At 34.9% G+C, this 13,931-nt stretch overlaps 1 protein-coding gene across 2 annotated transcripts in view; it reads right to left on the reverse strand.

Annotated features, from left to right (window-relative positions):
- Nucleotides 1-2,595: 2,595 nt before the first annotated feature.
- The window catches only part of WWP1 (WW domain containing E3 ubiquitin protein ligase 1), a 57,519-nt gene continuing 46,183 nt past the window's right edge, over nucleotides 2,596-13,931 (reverse strand). For both annotated transcript variants that reach the window (XM_064706557.1, XM_064706556.1), the window contains exons 17-24: nucleotides 11,853-12,012; nucleotides 9,071-9,204; nucleotides 8,834-8,974; nucleotides 7,794-7,914; nucleotides 6,532-6,636; nucleotides 5,089-5,185; nucleotides 4,716-4,788; nucleotides 2,596-3,518 (exon numbers count right to left, since the gene is read on the reverse strand). In XM_064706557.1, coding sequence (XP_064562627.1) covers nucleotides 3,419-3,518; nucleotides 4,716-4,788; nucleotides 5,089-5,185; nucleotides 6,532-6,636; nucleotides 7,794-7,914; nucleotides 8,834-8,974; nucleotides 9,071-9,204; nucleotides 11,853-12,012 — 931 coding nt within the window. In that variant the 3' untranslated portion in view covers nucleotides 2,596-3,418. The remainder of the gene's footprint in view (nucleotides 3,519-4,715; nucleotides 4,789-5,088; nucleotides 5,186-6,531; nucleotides 6,637-7,793; nucleotides 7,915-8,833; nucleotides 8,975-9,070; nucleotides 9,205-11,852; nucleotides 12,013-13,931) is intronic.

Genomic DNA, 13,931 nt, shown 5'->3' on the forward strand with positions numbered 1-13,931 from the left:
AGATACTCCTACAGATTTAGCATTAAGGCTGCACCATCTTAATTACAATGCTCTTAAATGATAGTGTTTGACTCTGCAGAAAGTGTTGTGGTTTAAAATAAAAAATGAAGGAAAAAAGAACAAGTAGGGAACATCTAAGAAAATCCCTTTATTAGTGATATCAGCATGTGCAGTGAGCAGCTTTGTGATGATTTAGTGGCTGTAAATGTCTGCTGAGCACACACACTTTACCCCAGACTGTAACAATAGGAGAAATACACTCCCAGTACATTAGACAGTAACTACTGTGGAATGATATGGACTTCTGTTTGTAGACATAAAACTTTCTTCTTGCTCCTTCTACTGTGTTGGCAGGAATTTTCACCAGAAATACGAAGTCAACTTAATTAGGTGTCCAGCCAAACAATATATTCCAATTACCCAAGAGAAAAAGTGGACAAAAGAATGAAGAAATACCAAACATGTGGTATTCTGAATAGAACAGCCTAAAAATAAAATTACTAGAAAATACCTAGTATTTGCTATACTAGGAAAGGGTATTGTAATTCTAGGAGTAAGATGAAGAACAGCATAAATTGCTTAGACTAACAAACCAAGCTAAGTCAGTAGTAAAATTTCATGATTGAGAGAGAATCTGGGGCCTGATGCCACAAAACTACAGTTAAAACAGGGTTTTCCCAACTACCATAAAGTAACTATTATTTTTTTATTAGTAGAGCATCATAATGAAGTCCTCTATGTTACAGTGTCTCAGGGTGGGTGATAGAGTGTCCAAGAGAGAATTTTCTGCATTCATATTCTACCAAAACATCTGCATAGTTGCTTCCAGTAGCTTTGTGGCAGAGGCATCTTTATTTAGGGGCCTTTTCTACTGCTGCACAAAGGAAGAATATCCAAAGTAAAGCTGTGAAGTGTGTAGTGAAAAGCAGCTCAGTTGCAGAAAGAAAGGAAACACAACAAAACCCATAAACTACACAACAGCTCCTTCAAGTCTTATTACTTCCCTGGTCTGATCTCCAACCATTGCTGCCTTCCCTCTTTTTGCTGTCTTACTCACTCTCCCCAAGTTTAGGTGAAATATGGGGAATTCAAGTGGGAAAAGAAAAAAATACATCACAGTCTATCTGAAATTCCCAGAAAATGCCAGTACTGTACATACATGCACACAGGTATATTATTTTGCTTTCTTTTTCTCCAGTCATTCTTTCAGTCAGGCCCTTGACACCAATTCACAGGTCATTCACAGAAAGCTACTGGATTTGGTTTTTTCATGATTACTAATCCTTACCCCCAGGAAAAACCACTGCAGGTATGAGACAGCTGAAGTTACCAAAACAATAAAACAACTACATTCTTGTGGTGTGCTGTCTTTTTTATTTCGTTCAGTTACTCACAGATTCACAAAATTCAGCAGTTGGTAGTGGGTCACCAAGTCATTCATTAGTGCAAATTCATTAACTGTGACATTTAGCCCTGCTTGTCTTTTAGGCAAGTGACACACACACTCTGGTGCCTGGCCTTTGACCTTCTTGGTTTGTTTTCTTAAATTTCCTCCATTCTGACCAGCATAAGTGATAATTTACGTGGATTTGCACTTCAAATGAATTTAGTGCTATATAAAAATGGTTTTGCAAAAGATATTTGGTGGTGTATGAAAAACCCTCTAAGTGGTGGAAATTTCTGAAGCTCTCACAGAAAAGTTAATGTAAGACAGCAGTCTGTTTGGGCCCGCTGCACCACTGCTGTGACCAGAGCTCTGTACAGCTACAGCTCCAGGGTAAGCTGTGCATATTGAATACAAAGCCTTGAGACAATCCAATATGTAGAAAAATAAACTTTTGGCAGAATTCAGCTGCTGCATTGGAAAGATACATGAACAGACATAGCTGGTTTTTTCTGCATGTATACACTTTTAACAGTGCAATATGATATGTTAACACAAGTGTGTTGAATCATATTCTAAAATCATGTGTGTACAAAATTCTGTGTAATTTAAATGTAATGGAATTTACAGGTAATATTTAAAGCATATTACAAATGGTGATTTAAAACACATTTTTACTCTATAATAAGGAAGCACAGTTTGCTAAAAGTAGCATTTAATATAATTCACATGAATAAGGTGTTAAATTTTAGTACTTTTTTAAACATGTCTTTGCAGTTCAGCAAATATATGCCAATAAAATGCCAATAAAACTAAATTTAAAATGTTTTTATATTATTGTGCACTTAGGACAAACTTGATCTACATAAAAGGATGACAGGTTTTAGATGTACTTTATTCAAATACATCTAAATTTCAGTTAATTTTAGAGAAATGAGAGTATTTAATACTAAATAATATTTTTATCTGTGCAAAGCTTAAGTAACTTTCATTTTATTTGAGTTTACTAAATCCAGTATCTGAAACTGAACAAGAACATCGAAGCAGCAAAATTCACATTTCCTTTTGTATACCCTTATAGCTCAGTTAACATTAACATAACTCTACAAAGTTATAAAAAGGACATCACAGATTGGAAAGGGAAACCAAACAAAACAAAACCAAATTTAAAAAAAAAAGCCTGCAAGACACCAGACCAAGAAGAGAATGGGTAGTATTTTCTCTTTTATTATTTTTTCTTTGAAGATTACCTAACATCCTCGTGGTAATAACCCAAGGTACTATGTAAACAAATTTCAATGCTGCTCAAATGAATTAAAATACTCTGTTCAGCTCCTGCAGTAAGTCAGAACAGTGGCACCAATTCCTTTCAACATTAAATCACATTCATCTCATTGTACATGACTCTTGTGCAAGTAGTAAAGGCTTTATTCATGACCTTGGCTACATCAGTAAAGAGGGATATATCAGCTATTTATGTATTTAAAAAATTAAACTGACAGAAGAACAGATTCTGTCGTCTCAAATACCAGCAGCATCTTTCTACATATTTAGGATACATTTGGCCTAAGCCTTTAACACCTTTTAGAACAGCCATGCAGTGAAACAAACTTAGAGATGTTTCTTTAGAGAACACTGAGCAGTTTAAACATTTTTCTGAATGATAAAGCCAAGATAAAGCAAATCCAGGCCCTTTTAAATGGCTGCAACTTTTCATACACTTAAAGCTCTATAAAACTAGAGCCCATTAGTATATATATTTATATTTTTATATATATATATTTTAAATAAGTCTCTTGTCTGCTTTCAAAATTTATGGAGGGGTTTTTCTGGTCTTTTGAAAGGGCAATAAATAAAAGTAGAAAAGGCTGAACTGTTTTGCATATATTTGTGGAAGAACAGAGAACAATTAAACTTTTAGAGTTCCAGAAAGATCACTGTACAGAACAAAAAGCTTATATACAATAAGGTGTGCAATTTTAGTTGGCTGGGCCTTTTATTATTCAAGATATCCTTTTTGACTAGAAGTCACTTCTACTCTTGTCCAAATCCCTCCGTTTCTTCAATGGCAAAGAGCAACTTCTCTTTTAGTTGTTCATAGCTTTTATATGGTGGCAAATCCAAACGATTAAAACTGAGCAGGAAAAAAACAGAATTTTGTTAAGTTTACTTAAATCCCATGCAGAACTCTACAGAACTCAATTGTTATAGTGGAAGTTATAAATGTTCTGATCTAACAATTAGAAAAAAATAAATAACAATCAGCACAAACTCATTGCCTTGGCATTTCTACAAGAAAGAAAAACAGTCCAAGTTTCAGAGCAATATTTTAAGAAACAAAAGACTATTACCAGATGAAAAACCAGAATGGTGAAAGACTGTCCAAGATACAGGAAAATATACTACTTCAAAAAATATAATATAAAAACATGACACTTGCAATAATAATTGACTATAATAGTAATACATAGAAAAGGAAATTTTCAGCATGAAATTTAATCCTAGTTTGATGCATCTCCAAATTTCAACAACAGCATGAAAAAGCTGAACTTTTCTCCTTCCTACACATGCTTGGATATAGGTGGGTGTTTTTTCCCTGTAAACTTTGCCCTAAAAGACTTCTGCCAAAACATTTCATTCCGTGTCTTCCTCAAAATTATCCTAGACAAGATATGTTTAACTCTTGCAAACATCACTCAAAACAAAATCCAGTGGAGAAAATGTAAAATGAAGGATACCCTTGAGTAGTTTAAAAATATAATGAATATTATTGTCACAGGTTGCCAAAGGAAACTGTCCATTTTGCACAGTCTATATAAAAAACTGCACCAGTTCAGTATGTACAGGAATGCCAAGCCAATAATGGCCCATCTGAAGCCTGGTGGGAAAAAGTATCAGCATTCTTGGCTAAGCATCCTTTTGAAGGTTTCCTGTCATTTCTTTCATGCTACTTCTTCTTGTGACTATACATTTTATCTTCTATAATGTTACTTCATAATAACTCTACCTAACAACTATGTGCCTACTACTAACATGACTTGTTTAGTTATTTAATATTCTCTAAAAGAATTAGGAAAGCACCTTTCAGTTCTACACAAGGATTTCTCATATTTTTGATAGATCTGACACTGACAAACTGTTGAGCACAGTTGCAAAATTGTAGAAGAGGGCAACTGGGAAAGTTTTCAATACTGGCACGTCAGGGCAATCAAATGAAACTGAAGATGGAGATAGAGAATTGATCCAAATTACATTTCATTTGATTTGGCCAATGCAAGCCTGGAAGAGATAAACTAGTAAAGGTACAGAAAGTTATCACATAACAACTCACCAAGTGTGACTTCTTGGTAACCAGGTTTCCTTACCAACTTTTTCAATGCAGAATTTCTGAGGACCATTACTTCCTAAAAAATAAGATTTTGAAAAGTGTAATCTGTTCCTTTTAAGTACCATACAGGATATATATGTGAACACTACACAACTCAGGCACAGCAGAGTTCATTAGTTACATGAACATGCTTCTCACAGAAACAAGCTAATTTCCAAATAGTTTATAAACATATTCAAGGGATTTATGATATAAAAAGCCCTTCTAGATCCAAGGTGATGAACATGAAGTTCCTCTTATCTGTACACTTGCAACATGGTTCATTTGCAAATGAAACAGTGTCAATATAAAACAGTTCTGGTCACCTTTTACTTACCCATAAGTTCAGCAAATCCACCCAGTGGTAATCTGCAAGTGCCAGTGACAAACTGCAGAAGTCGCATGCGAACCTCGTTGTCTGTTTCTTTTACAAACTAGGCATAGAAATTCAAATTAATTAATAAAAAGCTGGACAAAACCAAAAACCTCATGAGATGGTTGAAAAAGTATAATTCCATTTAAAAAACCACCACCTTGTTTAGCACCTACTTGCATTTCTTTACTTTAGCAAAATGGGGTGGACAGAAAAGAACAGTGATTTCAGATTATATGCACTGTAAGCCACTACAATGTGAAGGCTGGGAACAGCAAATAAGAAGAATCCTTTCCTATTATATTTTATACAATAAAATACAGGTCATGTCAATGTTTTGTATAAAGACTACTGTCATTGTTATTAAACACAGCACTGGTCTAGCCACAGACTGGGTATTTCAAGACTAAGAAAATCTTGCATATAAATGTTGGTACTTAAACTTCTGGTTTAGATTCTTTCAGTACCAAGCATCTTAAAAAGATTTATCATCAGATCTTATGATATAAATAAGATAGGAAATAAGTGATTTGCACCACTTTCCCAGAGAAACTTAGTCAAAAGCATCTCTAAAATGGTGGGTTTTCAAAAGGCAGGAAGACCCTAGGTCTGACTTCTCTTTAGGAAAATTTGTAGAATAGTGCCGGAATAGTATTTGAGGGTTTTCCTTAGCCAACTTCATTAAAATGTGAGTGAAGATTAGCCAGTTAGTATGACAAATAATCATAAGTACTAAGTGACATTTTTAGATCACTGAATCAGAATGGTTTGGGTTGAAATGGACCTTATAGATCATCCAGTTACAACCCCTCTGCCACAGCAGGCATACTTTCCCCTAGACCAGGTTGCTCAGAGCTCCATGCAGCCTGGCCTTGAGCACCTCCAGGGATGGGGCATCCATAGCTTTGCTGGAAAATCTATTTCAGTGCGTCACCACCTTCACAGCAAAGAACTTCCTCCTAATAACTAACCTAAAGCTACTATCTCATCGAATCCACTGCCCCTTGTCCTGTCACTACATCCTCTAGTAAAAAGTCACTCTCCTCCTTTCTTGTAGTCTCCCTTCAGGTACTGGAAAGTGAAGATGTTCAGGTGTACTACATATAATAATATTTAGTAGGTAGATCACTAAGAATAAAATAAACCTCACTGAATAATCAGTAAGGACAAGATACAGAAGAAAATATTCATAAGCCAGCGTCCAAATGTAATGTGTGAAACTGCCTGCCATTTCTCACCCTAAAGTATCCTCCCTAAAGACCAGTAATCCTCCTTTCCTTCTCTGAAAAGACAAAAGAAAGGAAACTGTAAGAATCTTCATTTGGACAGCCCTCCACTACACATACCATTTGTGTTACAGATCAAAACAAAACCTACAGAAGTCAGAAATGTAAGTGATTAACATACCTGCCAGAACCATATGATCTGCTTGCTATTCCTCGTGTAATGACGATAAACAGTGTTCCTCTGCCAGTCTGCTAAATCTACTTCTTGCATACCACAGAGCATAACCTAGAAAAGACAACGATTTATTTACATTAAACACAAAAATTAAAGTGTATTTTCTATTTTGTATGAGACATAGTAACAAAAATGAAAGTTTCTGCTCTGAAAAAAGGACTGGTAATTTTTGAAATTTTATTACACAATTAGATTTTCCTTTATCCTCAGTTTACAGTTATCCAAAATTGTGTATGTATATAAGTGGTCTGAAAGACTGAATACCAGAGACTTGGTATCTTCCAACTAATATCTCAGTAATAAAAGCTACTACCTTTTTCATAAGAGAAATTTTTATATTAAGGAGTATATTGGCCTTTCCATTAAATCTTCACCTCATATTCCAAAATGATGATGATTAAATTGCTGCTACTACTAATAAAGATAAAACATACTGAAAGTATAAGTCTGAAAATTGTTCATTACAAGAAGCTATGAAAGCTGAAAGTTCTAAAGGCAAAGCTTGCAACACTGAATAAGACTGAGCAAAGTCTTTTTTTTTTAGAAAAAATTCCTCCCTTCTTAACTTAAGAAGGTTTCAGAAAACTGCTCATTAAATACAGGGAAAGTTGTCAAGTAACACAGGAATAAATGAGCACAGCACTACAGCGCCGTTTGTCCCTACTCCAGATGACAAACCCCAAGAGTAAACACAGGCCAGGCTGATTGTTAAGTCAACATGGAGCATGCAAGCAATCCCTGTTATCAGCCCTTGGGTTGTATACTGAGGATCTGCAAAGTTCCATTTCATGCCTTGTTGGTTCCTCCAAGCTTTAAATATAAGAACCCTAGAACCTGTCTTAGACATTATATTTGATCCTAAGCAATCACTATGAACTACAATCAACTTCTGTCATCTGTTACACAGTAACTCTACCCATCTACCACAGAGGGAAAAGTCTGTGACTCACAGGTCCATCAATGATCTCATATACTTTCACAGAAACTTTCAAAAATACATTTTAATGCTGAACATAAAAACACTGATTCAAGAACATTGATTCAATTTTTATCATGATTTAATTCCACTGCTCTTAATAAATTCTCCATGTTCCAGAAGCTATCAAATGCAGCATGGGCAGACGAGAGATTCAACCTGACCTATCCATTTAATCTCTCCATATACATTACCTTTGCAAAAGCTAAAAATGCTGAATAAAAACCCTCACCTCCAGTTCTTTTTCATCAAAATAATGTAGCCATTGTAGAGGAACTACTTCATTAAAACCATCAAGAAAAGCTTTGGTTTGTTCTCTAACTCCCCGAGAAAATCGCCACTCTGCCATTAGCCTGGGATAGAACAAAACCAAACACAAATTAAACATCAATTAGCATTCAACATGAAGAAGTTCAAACACATAGGAGTGTGTATGTGTTCCCATCAGGTAAGAATCCCTCAAGTTTCACTTCTTACACTGTTCAATTCCATTAACTATAAGTAACCTACTATACTATATTATCACAAATCTTCACATTTAGATAATGTAAAGTAGCAAGAGGTAACTTAAGATTACCATTCGAGTTAAAAATAAATATTGTTATTAACCTTAATTTATCTATATACTATAGAAACTATTTCTCTGAGAAACTGAAGACTGCTAATTTAAGTGGAAACTTTATATGCAGCACTGGACATACACTGTATCACAGAAAAGGGTCTGTGTGCATCTGCTTTTGAGATCACTGAATAGATCAGAAACAGAGGTTAAAAAAGGGCAGTGATAAAATTAGGCAATATGCAAAAAAGAGTAGTAAAAAGAGTTTAAAAAACAGTAATCACAGCATGTTACACCTTATTCTGAATTTCAGTTTCCACATTTGTAGCAAAGTTCTAAACAATTTTAGGATCGTCTGTCAAACAGACATCTTCCCTCTACCTGGATTTGTTACCTGAAGTTACTGAAAACAGGTTTGCTCATTTCAGTTTCACCTGTTCTCACTGTACATATAAGAGCATTCCAGGTTATCTCTCCACATGGTCTCCTTTTGTACCAAGCAGTTGTATATCAAGATAGCAACATGTACCAAGGTACTATTTCAATAACAGTCACAAGAATTATATAGTAACATGGGAAGAAAAAGTAAAACAAAACAAAACAAAACCAACAGAAACCAACGTGTCAAAAAAGACTAAGGCAAAAGGAGAAACATGGAACATTTTTTTCAGCATCTACACCTTCCTACCTAATATAATCTTTGTTCTCCTTACCCAATATATTCTTCTTTGTTCTCCTCAGTTACCAAGATATTTGAACCTCCTGATTTCAGCTCATGTGAGGTTACTTTCCCTAAGAGCTCCATATCCACACAGAAGTACATTTCCAAGTTACACTCCTCAATGTTATTATCCCTGGATGAAAAGAAAAAAATATTGCAATTAATTCTACATAAACAAAAATAAATCCATAAAATATCAAACACACACACAAGAAAATAAACTACAAACCTTATCCATATTAGGGAGTTGTAAAATTCAGTATCAATAGATTCCAGGTCTTTAATAGTAAGCTTTTTGCTCAGCATTCGTTTGTAGAAAGGCAGAGAAAACCCAGTGTCAATAAATTTCCCATGAAACAAAGCCTGTTGAACAGAAAAATATGTTAAGTTTTTATTGAACTACTGAATTATTAAAGTATTTCTGGACTTGAAGTCTTTTTTTTTTCTTTCTCCTTCAAATAATGAAAAGCACCAAATAGCAGTAGCAGCTTTATAAAGCCATATTTATAAAGAGCAAAACATTAAATTAAATGGTAAGCAAAAAAATTGGACAAAATTTATCCAAGTATATGTTATTACAATTTAGAAATTCTTTGATTAAAAATAGGACTCCTCATAAAAGGACTTCATCCCTTCTTCCCTTAGTTATGTGAATAGGCATAATTGTCAAGTGTTACTTTATCCTACTTAATCAGAATATTTGATCCTACTTGAGTATTACTGCAATTTTTTACTACATACATACATCCAACAACATCATCATTTACAGAATGTTACTGCAGCTTGTAAGAAAGAGCTTTGGGAACCACATTTTTATAGGTGAGTAACAGAACTGAGGAATTAGGTTCTCCACAAAACTGAAAAAAAAAAACCCCAAAGCCAACATGGTCACACTTGTCTCACCACACATGCACATAGGGTGTAAGCTGAATAATAACAGTACTGAAGCACAGCATTACACACACACACACACACACATACGGTGTTGTCTCTACACTGGCTCAGTGCATCTAAGAGCTCACAGAGCACAACCATAATCATGAAAACCCTTTCTTCCCCTTCGCTTTATCAAGTACACTTTCTCCACTTAAATAGCTCTTTTAAAAACACCATCCTAAACATAGGCCATATATGGCATTCATTGCTTCTCTTTCCTCTCAGCTGAAATTCTGAGAGCAGAAGAGCAAATTAACAGCCCATTTCCTCTAGGCTCCATCTTTTTCCCCACCTAATTTCCCCTTTTAGGCTTAGTCTATTATGCATTTCCTTCTGCTTAAGGAGATCTTAAAGAAGTTCTCTTAAAGGTCTATATTTATTTGTTTGTTTGTGCATATTTACTTTGAAACTATTTAATTCTTCTCATGGGAGGTTGAGCTGGCAGAAATTCCACGTCAAGTGCAGCACCTGGGCATATGATTTTCTGCTTTTGCAAAATTAAGCTCTTAAAATCACCTTATTTGAGGTGTATGATAATCTTACAGCAAAATATAAAAGTTGCCACAGCCAACTTCATTTAACATGTTTTTATTACGAAGCAAGATGTGTATTCTTTATGTTTAATCCTGTTTCAGTTGAAAACAACTGTGGCTACTTCAGTACTTAACACTAAAAAACTCACTACTATTTTAGAACTGCGAGAAGAACAGAAACTGCCACTTCATTTCCCAGTTGCATTATTACCTGAGCTATCTTAAGCCACTAGAGGGTATCTCAGGAAGCACTGCAGAAAATTCCATCCAGTATAAACCATGAATACTCAAACCTTGCAACAAACCAAATCAGGCAACATTACATGGGTTTCTCTCTTGCCTCGCTTCGAGAATTTAAAATATAAACACATAAATACTTCAGGAAATAGAAGTTTGTCTTTTAGTTACATTAATTACTTTAATTAAGTTCTCTACTATGATCTGTACTGTTATGAAATAGCTTTCCTAAAGTTAGCATTTCTTACAGACAGGATCAAAAATCACCAGCAAAGAAACACTGGCTCTAGCACCTAACTGGCTTTATCACACCTTCCTGCTGAGCGGCCCTCTAACTTGCTGAGGACTCTAAAACAAAGAAAAAATGTGGCAGCCTATTGAAAGTGCAAACCCAATGAGGTAAATTTTCATGACAGCACAACAATTGTGAACTCTGCCACAAAACGCTTGAATTCAGAGATGCTATTGTCATAGCTGAATATATTTCTTAAGAAGCATCTATAAGAAAAGTAGAACTAAGAAACCACCCAAACCTAATTTATTTTAAGTCTGAGAGTATTTTTTCATTTATGTTATGCTTGGCTTGTGTTTATTCTAATTTTGTACAAAAAACCTGAACAACATGAGGCAATATGAAAATGCTTTCTACTCTTTTTGGTTTCACTATTCACCAGGTTGAGGGATGTTGCTGAGGACTACCTGTAGACATGATGATTATGTGGAAAGATGACTGTATACTACATGGAGGGTAAGAAATGTGACAGAACAGGAGTCAATACAGAAGACCAACTCAGTGATACCGAAGAATGATACAACGTGCCTGATAAGCTTGTGGTTTAAGAGAAATTGGATGGCTGTGAATCAGCTCCCTGACAGCTTCTGCTCTCCTCAGTGTCTGACTTTTATATACATTTAAATTAAGGCCCAGTGTACTCTGCAAAACATTCTAACTCATTTTTTCAAATATCCTCAGGTATACCAGGTCCAACTGAGGAGCCTTTTTCACAAAATATTTAGTCCCATTTTTCAGAGTATCAGTATTCAGACAACCGTTTGCATGAAGTACACACATCCAATTGATGAAAATAAAATATCATATCGAACGTCATACTAACTTTGATAACTCTCCAAGGAAACATGAGTGTGCAAGACACTTAACTCTCAGGGAATTGGCTCAATAAACTTATATGTCTTAATCTTCCATTTCTATGAGATTAATATAACCTTTAATAACTGTACAAACAAATACTGTTCAGAGTAAATGTATAGCTACAGCAAATACAAAACCTTAAAAATCTAACCTACCATGGCAATAAAGCGCCCAATGAAACAGAAATATGAAAGATGGTCAGGATTGATTGTTGATGCTGGATTTATCTGCAGGCAATAGTTGCTCTTGCCAGCATATTCAAATAGGCAGTACATAGGGTTCAGTACTTCATGGGAAAGCAAGAAAAACCATTCTCTAAGGAAAAAAAAACATGTATACACATAAAAACCATCAAATACAGATGTTTATCACCATTCCCATTAGGTAACCAGCAAAATGGTCAAAATATATGCAAACTTTGAAAAATAATATAAACAGTGTTGTATTAGAATCACAGAATAATATATGGTATTATATATTTCTTAAATATAGAAAATTAATTATTAGACCAAATAATGTTAGAAAATCATGGTTTCCAAAGTTTAGAAGTTATTAGAAGTTAAGATTTTCATCTTGAACACACCCTCACGGCACAGGTTTTAGCTGCCTAGCAGTAACACTTTTTTCTTACACAGTCCTTGCCTCAACCAGTACACAGCATTTACCCTGGTCATCCCTACTTTACTCTCTACAACTCACATCTTTACTAAAAAAAATCACAGATTATTCCATGCTTATTATAAACAACTTAGATAAAACAAAACAAAACAAAACAAATTGAAACCTCAGCACACCTTATTTGCTTTTCCAATCTGACAGCAAAAACACATACTGAGTTACTGTCATTTAACAAATTACCATGCATTGGTTAAGCCTACACGACATGAAAGAGTAAAAGTATCTTTTTGCTGAGGTAAAATGAATACATGTTTTTCACCACCTTAATTTTTTTCAACTCAGCTAATCTGAAATAATACCACAATCTGGTATTCAGCATTCAGATAGGTGATTTTGATAAGATTTCTTGTTTCTAATATTTGCATATAGTATTTGCAGAGACCTGAGAACAGTCATACATACTCAGGGGCTTTTTTATCAGGCAATAAATGTTTGGTACCAGGCCTAGGGGTAGCCCATAAAAACAGCTGAAAGTCTGTCCTATAATAACTGTAGGGACTGAATTCCATTCTGACTGCCTTTCAGCTGTCATAGTTAAAAGGCATCTCTTCTATCCTTGTATTTATTCAAGATCAAGGAACAGAAATGAGGTTTGCTGGCATGTTTCTCCTAACAGTGCCATGAAACTCAAGTCATGGATCATGAGTCACTATGATACACTTCCAACCCAAAGGCCAAGTAGAAAGAGTAAACAGAGAAAGGCAGCCAGGATCCAATAACCCTAACAGGGTTCCGTGTATCTTCCAGCAAGCACGAGAATGTTGTACAGCATTCTAGGCAAGTTTCATACTGAGACAATTACATTAACTACACAGAGGCATCAAATTTAATAGACATTTAAATTAGAACAAGTCAGATAACAAGGGAGGAATAAACTAAATCAGCCATTAATAAGAAGTTGCAGAAGCAAGGAATTTTTCATACCAACAGCTAAAAACTTGCCACAGGACATAATGTCAGATTGGTCCTGCTACATGCAAGGTAAAAATCTGACAGGAACACTGAGTTTAGTCTGCTGAGAGACAGCGGATTTATATTTGTATTAATGCTGTATTTCATTAGTCAGTACATGAACATTTATTTAGTGTCACTTAAGAACTCTCAGCTCAAGTTACAATGAGATCCTGGCTGGTTCTCAGTTTCACATTAAAAATCTTGGGTAAGACTTAAATAACTATGAAACTATACTGGTTATATATTTTTTATTTATTCATTCTCTACTTTATTTGATTAACACACTTCAGTTGAATTATTCTAACATCTTCTCTATGGAAAGATCTATGAACTGTTCTGGTTCCCATCCTAAACCTATGACCTTCACAATAGAGACCCCAACAAAACAAAACCCTTGCAAAGCAAAAATTGAATTCCTTCCTGAAATCACTCCCCAAAAAGCTATGTGATACTGTAATGAGAAGCAAAACACCACATACCCAAAAGAAGCTCAACCTTCAGAGGCAACCTTCCTTGCATATAAATACTATACATTTTCACTCAATTCAGTTTTAATGCAGGAAGCTACATAAAACCAGAACAAAACCAAACCAGAACATCTT

Source organism: Zonotrichia leucophrys, chromosome 2 (assembly GCF_028769735.1).
Source record: "Zonotrichia leucophrys gambelii isolate GWCS_2022_RI chromosome 2, RI_Zleu_2.0, whole genome shotgun sequence".
NCBI classification, from domain to species: domain Eukaryota; kingdom Metazoa; phylum Chordata; class Aves; order Passeriformes; family Passerellidae; genus Zonotrichia; species Zonotrichia leucophrys.